The sequence below is a fragment of the Myotis brandtii genome, unplaced genomic scaffold (assembly GCF_000412655.1).
Source record: "Myotis brandtii unplaced genomic scaffold, ASM41265v1 scaffold265, whole genome shotgun sequence".
Classification (NCBI taxonomy): Eukaryota; Metazoa; Chordata; class Mammalia; order Chiroptera; family Vespertilionidae; genus Myotis; species Myotis brandtii.
In genome coordinates this window covers 688635-697476 of record NW_005360086.1, presented here as the reverse complement: position 1 = coordinate 697476, position 8842 = coordinate 688635, and the positions used below count along the sequence as shown (strand labels likewise).

Below are 8842 nucleotides of genomic sequence, written 5' to 3'. Positions count from 1 at the left end.
CGTCGTCGGCCTCCACGCAGGGCGCCGACATGCTCTGCAGCCCCACGCACTCGGTGCACGGCTTACAGGGCTCCGTGGCGCTCACCACGTCGGAGAACGTCACGCCTGCGGGCAAAGGGATGTGGGGGAGCTCTCGTGGGCCCAGATTTTAGTCGCCTGCCTGTTGGGCAGCTGGAACGCAAGGGCTGCAGGCCCTCCCTCCCTCCCTCCCCCACCTCTGCCAGGGCCTCTGCCAGGGCGCTGACTCCCTGGTTCAGCCTCGCCCCCTCATGGATTCCCACCCTCTCTCTCCCCTCGGGGCCCTGCTCCCAAGTCTGGGAAAGCTTGTGACAACCCACTGGGAAGGAGGAAGGGGACCAGGAGCCCCTGCTCCAGGCGGGGAAGCCATGGCCCTGAGGCTTGGCGGGGTAACCCGGCTGGGGCAGGTAAATTACTTGGTACATTCTCTTAGAGAGTTCCCAGCAAGATTAAGGAATAATCTACAGGTGGTTCCCACCCAGCCCTCCCCGCAGGCCAGAGCTGGATTGTGAACCCGGCCCAGGCATGGAGCCTCCTGCCTCAGCCTCCCTCCCAAGTCTGGGAAAGCTTGTGACAACCCACTGGGAAGGAGGAAGGGGACCAGGAGCCCCTGCTCCAGGCGGGGAAGCCATGGCCCTGAGGCTTGGCGGGGTAACCCGGCTGGGGCAGGTAAATTACTTGGTACATTCTCTTAGAGAGTTCCCAGCAAGATTAAGGAATAATCTACAGGTGGTTCCCACCCAGCCCTCCCCGCAGGCCAGAGCTGGATTGTGAACCCGGCCCAGGCATGGAGCCTCCTGCCTCAGATGTCCTTCCCCAGTTGGGGGGGGGGGGGGGGTGCTCAGGTGTGGCCCCAATGGGAGTAACTAGGGTTGGACAGCTTAAGTTCCCACCCATGGCGCTCCCCCACGCTGCTGAAAGGCTGGAGGGTAGGATGGGAATCCTGGCAAGCAAGTTCAGGTACAGCAGGAGGGATTGGAGCTAGAAAGAAAGAAGGACTTGCATATATCGTCCTCTGCCCTTTCAAAGGGCACAGAGGGGAGATTTCCAAGCTCACTCCTAAGGCAGCTCTCTCAATAATGGGGGGAGGGGTGCCAGGGGTGCCAGGGGTGCCAGGTCCTCTCCTTCTGGTGCAGAGAAGAGGAGGCCCAGGCTGGAGAACTCGTGCCAATCTGAAGCCAGGAGGATGCATCCTTGCTCCCAGGGGAGGAAGAGCAGGGGTTTAGCGACCTGAGAACCAGGGAAGGTCTGCTCAGAATGTGGAAGCAGAAGTGGAGAAAGTATCAGACGCCACTGAAGGGAAATCAAGGCCTGTTGTGGGGTCTGATCACAGCCCTCTCTAAAGGCCCCAAGAAACAACATGGAGCACTTGGTGGGTGAGAGGTGGGGGGTGGGGGTAGGGGGTAAAGAAGCAAAGAAGAAAGCCAGACAGAGGTGAAAGGGGAATAAATTGGGGGAGAAGAGAACGGAGTCCGTTCTGGCAGAGGGAGCCCTGTATTTCTCTTCCTAGGAATCAGGCTGATCTGGATTCAAAACTGCTTCTGTCACTTATTTGCTGTGTGGCTCTGGGTGCTTTACGTAACCTCTCTGAGCTTTTTTTCTTTCTCCGTAAAATAGGGAATAAAATATCTCCACTCACAGGGTTGTGGTGAGGAATAAGTGGAATTCCACTGTAAAGCGCTTGACACACAGCAGGGATCTATAAAGGTCGGGCCCCTGGGGTGGGCAGTGATAAGTATGGTGAACTTCAGTCAGACAGCAGAAAGGACTTCCAACACAATCAGCCGAGGCAGGACTTACTTCCAGTTTAAATAAACAAGAGGCTCCTATCTGGTTGGCATGTGGTGGGGGGCCGAGGGGGGCGGGGTAGAGTCACCCTGAAGGGGAAGGGAGGGCCTTGCTCATGGGAAAATACAGAAAATTTGCAGAAAACTCCTGGGAAAGGGTTTTAAGGGGTGGGGAAAATGTGGTCTTTTTTGGCAGAGAATGAAGGCAGGAGCTTAATGGGTTTCCTTGTGGAAACGTTTTGAGGATAGAAAGTCCACTGGGGTCTCTATTCCATAAAGTGGGCTTGTAAAGGCAGCCTGTTAACGCAGCTGCTGGGGAGTGAGGGGAGGAGGAAAGAGGAGGGGGGCAGGAGGAAATGGGAGGGAGGATTCCTGCCACCACCTCTGAGCTTGCTCCCCTCCCTCCCCCAGGCTCCTCTACCCCACCCTTTGCTTTCACGGAAGATGAGTGGGGGCCCATCCGGGGAGACTTCGGGTCCAGGGAGGAGAGGCCCTGGGCTGGAGTCTAGGAAGTGAGAGAGGCAATCGTGGGAGCTTCCGGAGTAGGCAATAGTTGGCCAACCCATCCCTGGGATGGAAACCCTGTTAGGCCAGGGCCAGGGCAGGTGGCCAGATGACAAAAACATTACAGGATGTCCAGCATCCCCACCCAGTCCCAGGCATCCCTCTGCTGGGGGATGGAGTTGTAGGATGCATAAGCACAGAGAGCGGAAAAGAGTATGTTGGGGAACACCAAGGAGTTGTGGTTGTCTGAAGGATGGAGAGGTGTGCAGGGTTTTTCTTGTTTTGTTTTGTTTTTAAATATATTCTTATTGATTTCAGAAAGGAAGGGAGAGGGAGAGATAGCAACATCAATGATAAGAATCATTGACTGGCTGCCTCCTGCACGCCCCACACTGGGGATTGAGCCCACAACCCAGGCATGTGCCCTGACCAGGAATCAAACAGTGACCTCCTGGTTCATAGATCTACGCTCACCCACTGAGCCTGGCCGGCTGGGCACGCAGGTGTTGGTAGAGGTGGTGGGGAGGCATCCAGAGGTAAGACTAGGCTGGCAGGTGGGTTCAGTCCCCAGTTGCTGTACCTGGTTCCCAGCCTGATTATAGAATAGCTGGATATGGTTACCACAGGCCCTCGGGATGGGCTGTGAGTGGCTGGGAGAAGGCAGATCTGATCTGACAGTGAGGAAAGCTTTCTGGGCAGGGTCAGCAACAGAGCAACTGAGCCCATAGCCTGAAGGCAGTGACTGCGGCTGGGGGCAGCCAGCAGAGCTGAGACCCCTGACTCCACAGCACACAGATTCCAGACCCCAGACGCACCACCCCGCGGCCTCCCTCACCCAGCAGGAAGACAGGATTCTCTCCCCTCCCCAAGGAAATCTCAGGTAGGAATGGCCACAGTGCCCCTCTCCCCACAAGAAGGACATCCCTGTAGTGCTCCGCCCCCACCCCTGCTGCCTGGGGAAAGCTCTTAGTCCTTAGAGCTGGAGAACAGCTGGCCTGGGAGGAGGGGTAGCCACACCCTCCCAGGATCCCCAAGGTCAGTCTCCAGGGCAGCCAGTATTTGATCCTCCTTCCCTCCCCCCCAAAACAGCGAGGGTAAGTGGCAGCCATTGATTTTGCAGTGCGGGTGATATTTTTAGCTCGTCTTAGTGTCAGCTACTCCCCCCACCTGGCCACACTCTTCTAGCCGGCTTCTCTGCTTGGGGGCTGGGAAGGGGCTCCCCCTTGGGGGTCCCCCACCAGGTCCCCTCCTTCCTCTGCATACCTCTCTCATCCATTCTCAGCTTCCCCTTTCTGCCTCCTATCCTGCATCAGACCCATGTCCGGTGCCCATGCAGCTGTGGGCAGGAGACCCTGCCAGGAGGCAGAGGACTTGTAAGGCCGCTCTTCCCCAGCCCCGGCCCCTCCCTTCCATTCCTCTCCCCTCTCCCCACCTGCCACCCTTTACTCACTGTCCAGGCAGGGCTCACACACGGTCTGGTTGGCTCCACAAGGCTGGGCCACACCCTCTCCTAGGTAGCAGGCTTTGCAGCACTCGCCGCTGTGGGTGTACAGGCCCGTGAGGCACGCCTCCTGGGCACTTCCGAAGGACACCTGCATCGGGGGAGATCAGAAGGTCAGACTGGCAGGAGAAAGGAGAGGGGGTATCTTCCGAGGAATCAAACACCCCTCCCCAAAGCCTCCTATTGGAACCACCTGGGCCCGGATGAGCTCACCGGGGAGGCATTAGGCACATCAAAGCTGGCCGGAAGAAAGGCAGTGGGGGGCAGTGCACCCCTGCAGGCTGCTGGGGGTGTGAGGTCAGAGCCTCCCAGGCTGACCCTCTGCACAGTTCATTTCGGGGTCACAGCAGCTCTTGGAACCTCAAGGAGACACCACATGGGGAAGGAGGCTTGAGGCCCAGCGGAGGGCCTTCAGGTTGCAGCTCGCACAGGGCTTCCAGCCAAGGGGGCAACTGGCAGCTGAAATTTAGTCCAAATGCCACTGACTAAGCTGCCCGGAGGGGAGCCTTTTTCTAACAAAGGCCAGCAGGGCCCTCCCTACTCCAGGTCCTCCATTCTAAAACCATTCCGCATATTATATATCTGGCAGGAGGTACTGTAGCCAAGAGCAGAGGGCCAAGGGGTGGGGTCTGGGGTTCAAATCCTGATTCTGCATTGGGAGCTCTGGCCTGCCCTGCTCTCCCTCTCTGAGTCTCCATCTCTCCAGCCAGATAGAGGTGGCTACAGCTCAGGGCCAGAGCAAAGACCAGCCAATCGGCAAGAGTGTGGCGCCAAGATGTGAGAAAGGGTCGCCTGTTATCAATGATGAGAAAGTGGCGGCTGTCATCACCCGCCAGCCCAGCTCCACGAGGGTTTGATTTCCAGTCACCAGCCCTCCCCACTCCCTGCCCCCCATGCAGCCAGTGGGAACAGCTCTGGAACGAGGGGAAAGGGGAGTCAGATTCCTGCCGCCGAGGCATCTTTGCTCGTGGATGGAACAATTTAGCACCAGATTCCCTAGAGGAAGGGGCTGCTGGCAGCTTGCTTTATATTTCTGCTCCTTAAAAAAAAATACTTCATGTCTAATAAAACTCCCAAGCCCGTTTCCCTGGCCCCAGACCACGCAGCTCCCACTTGATATGGACAGGAAGTGTGGGCTCTCAGGTCGTGGGAGCAGAGGGAGCCTTAAAGGTCCTTTTGGACATCCCTCCGCTTCCTCGCTGACCAGGTCATGGCCAAGAACACTCCCCTCGCTCCAGACCTTGAAGATATCCTGAGATCTCACCAGGGTTAGGTGGAGGCAGGGGGGGAGGACAGATTGGATCGGTCTACGACGAGGCAGCCTTTGGTCCTCAAGAGACCAGCAGGGAGGGTGCAGGCAGCACAGGAGGGGGGACCTCGGGCGTTGCCACCATCTCCTCCCAGGTGGCAGGAACATGGTGCTGGGAACATCTGCAGACCAGAAGTCTCGGGGGTAGGCGGAGTACCAGATACAGGCTTTCCCCAGGAGGCGCGTGAGATTATAGAAGAGTCTGTTAGGATTTCTTTTCATCCTTTAGGGCTCCGTTTAAATATCACTTCCTCAAGGAAGTGGGCCAGTGTCCCCCCCCCCCCCACCAGATCAGGCGGGCTGCCCTGTTACGCGTTCTCCCTGTGGACTATTCGTGTCTGCTCTGACACTGCACAGGATCCCCCACTGGACGGTCAACTCCCTGAGGGCCAGGCTGTTGTCCCAGAGCCTGACAGGGTACCTGGCACTAAACAGGCAGCTCACTTAACTAGAACTCGGCGGAATGACTTCTGGATGGCTGAGCTTCCGGAGAGCTAAGGCGCTGCTGCTCTAATCACCTCATGCTTTTCATTTTCACCAGAGTGGCTGCACCTTCCCCGACTGGAACATGTCTTCATGGTTTCCCCGTGACTCAGGGGCTCAGTATTCACACCAGTGATTATTCCGGGCTGCAGTGCAGTGAAGCCCTTGTGTTCTTTATCCCAAATTACTACCACACGATTGTCTCTTTCAGTTCTCCTTTCAGCTCTTTCTGCCCTAACCGGTTTGGCTCGGTGGATAGAGCATCGGCCTGCGGACTGAAGGGTCCCAGGTTCCATTCCGGTCAAGGGCACGTACCTTGGTTGCGGGCACATCCCCAGGAGGGGGTGTGCAGGAGGCAGCTGATCGATGTTTCTCTCTCATTGATGTTTCTAACTCTCTATCCCTCTCCCTTCCTCTCTGTAAAAAAAAATCAATAAAGTATATTTTAAAAAATAAAATACTTTTTCTGTCTCCTCCCTTCCTGCCGAGATATCAGTGGGCAATTCTTGCCGCTACCAGAGTGTGACCTGTGTGGCCCCTCCCGCACCATTCTAACCTCCTAGGTCTCATGGGATCTTTGGGAACTATGGCACTAGCCTCGGTAGGAAGGTGTATGAAATCAGTGCAAGGAGGCTCCGAACCAGGAGGGGCAATTCTCGGAGTAGAAAGTGTGAGCTAGCCACACTGCCCTCGTCCTCAGCGGCCTCTGTGGCTCCGTATCCTGGCTCATCGCTTTGCGCTAGGCGATCTGGGGCCAGTCTTGAATTTCTCTGTGCCTTAGTATCTTCTGTATTAGGTCATTAAGACCAGACCTGCCTCATAGGGTTGCTGTAAGCATTACATGAATGAGTAAGGTGTTCATACACTTGGGAAATCTCTTTTCTCTTTTCCGAGGTCTTTCTTTCTTTTCTCTCTCTCCTAATTGGCAAGTGATTTTATTTATTTTTTAATTACATTTATTGGGGCGACATTGGTTAATAAGATCATATAGGTTTCTTTAAAAAAATTTTTTTTTATTGATTTCAGAGAGGAAGGGAGAAGGAGAGAGAGAGATAGAAACATCAATGATTAAAGAGAATCATTGATTGGCTGCCCCCTGCACACCCCTGACTGGGGATCGAGCCAGTACCAGGATTGGAACTGTGATCTCTTGGTTCATAGGTTGAAACTCAACCACTGAGCCATGCCGGCTGGGTAAGATCATATAGGTTTGAAGTGTACATTTGTATGATACGCAATCTGTATATTGCCTAATAGTCGTCGAGGTGGCAGCCTAGTACAAGCCCCTCTTCCTCCACGCCTGCTCTTCCTGCTGCAGCTGGTGTCCTTTCTCCTCTCCCAAGTCTTGCATTTGGAATCGAGTCCATGTAATTACTGACCAAGTATTTCCTGTGCTTGTTTTATGTTCCCTATTTCAAAATACCCTAGATCTGCTTCTTCATAGTACGTTATTTTGGGTAAATTCTCAATCTCTCTGAGCCTCAGTGCTTCCCCCCCCACCCCCACCCCAATCACACTGGGCGCTAGTATCTGCTGCTCAGGGTTGCTGTGAAAATGAAATGAAATCATTTATGCAAATCTGCCTGGTGTATAGTAGGAGTTAAATAACTGTTAGGTATCAAAGAAGCATCTTGTCTTGGGGAGAGCAAGCTGAGCCTGGGTGGGAGGTAGTGGGGGGAGGGGAGCGTTAGCCACCCCCTAAAAGAGGAAACCATCTAAGAGTCAGGGGCAGGGTAGACATGAAGCCAGTCTTTGCTACCAGGGAGTCTGAGGACGGCATGGGGACCAAAGGAGGATGGGTAATTGCTCTCATTGAAGTTAAGTAATTCAACAACTATTTACTGAGCATTGGAATAAGAGTTTCCAATGCGACATGGTCCCTGATTTCTGTGGGGAACCACAGTCCCATGGGGGAAAGGAAATGTCACCCAAACAGCCATTCTAGAAGCCAAGATGCTGAGGGGGAAAGACTTGAGGGATTGCCTTCATCCCCTCTCTGACGGATGGGGAAACTGAGGCCCACAGAGGTCCCTCTGCTGCGTGGCTGATGCTTGGCCCTGGCCACACCTTCTATTGGTTCACGCCAGGGCAATCCTGGGAAGCTGGGAGGGAAGACTAGGATCCAGGCTAATTGTTCCAAAATGACCAATTTACCAAAATGATAGATGCAGTTGCCTGAGACTTACGTGATTACATTTATTTATTTCCCGTTGGAATGATTTCATCCCATTTTTTGAAAATGTATGCAATCTTTTTATTTATTTATTTTGCCATTTCAAGGCTTTCAAGAAACTCAGGTAGAAGTACTCTTAGATAAACTGATTTAAAAATCTAAAAAATGCTTTTTTAATTAGACAAAATAGAAAACACACCAAAAAATAGTTGAAAGAATTGAATATGAATGCTTCAGTGTGTTGAATCCTAACTGTTCACAACAGCTTCAGCAAAGGGTTCTTTAGGTGAATGGAGCCATCAGCCACACCATGGGCTTGAAGAGTTTTCACATATGGGGAGGGTCTTTTGAGGTCGCTTCAAACCCGCGGGGCGGGGGGAGGAGGGGGCACTGGCACATGCTCCTCACCCCTTCAGACAGGGGTTGAGTCTGGGTAGGGGACAAGAGCTCATGACGGAGGAGGATGCTGCATGGGGACTCGAGAGGGGTGTGCTGCGTGGGGCCAGGGGACTCAGTTCCAAATGTGTGGGCCTAGGACACCGATGCAACCTCCAGGGCCGGTCACGCCCTCCGTGATCTAGAAGGGGGCGGGGCTGGCGCAGGGAGGACAGAGTAAGCTCCAAGCCACGCCTCCTCGGTTCCAAAGCCTCCACCCCTTCCTAACTGCGGGAGCCTGGTTTCGTGCCTGAAAGTTTGGGAGGTTCGGCTCCATCAACTGTAAAACGGGAATAACTAGATTTACGCTGAGGGCAACTTAGGAGGGTTCAATAATGCAAGAGAAATTACCCAGGCAATGCGTGGCACATAGTAGGCATTCAACCAATTTTATTATTCCCGCCCCCGCGTCCCCCCCACCCCCGGGAAGAATCTATGCACGTGAGTGGGGCCGGGATGGTACAGCCGGGTGGGAACCCCTTCTCCCCTCCCCCGCCCGGCCGCTCGCGTCCTCCTATTTGCTGCCCTCGCTGCATCCCTATTAGGCGCATTAGCCAGCCCGGCGGCTCCGGTTACAGACGTCTGAATGACAAAGTGCCTCCATTACCGGCGCGCCCGCCCGCGGCGCCGCC

General features: G+C 54.6%; 1 protein-coding gene across 1 annotated transcript in view; it reads right to left on the bottom strand.

Annotated features, from left to right (window-relative positions):
• The window catches only part of NGFR (nerve growth factor receptor), a gene marked incomplete at its 5' end in the record, with an annotated part of 20296 nt that overhangs the window by 9182 nt on the left and 2272 nt on the right, over positions 1 to 8842 (bottom strand). Inside the window, 2 exons of the mRNA XM_005868207.2 lie at positions 1 to 105; positions 3760 to 3901. Coding sequence (XP_005868269.1) covers positions 1 to 105; positions 3760 to 3901 — 247 coding nt within the window. The remainder of the gene's footprint in view (positions 106 to 3759; positions 3902 to 8842) is intronic.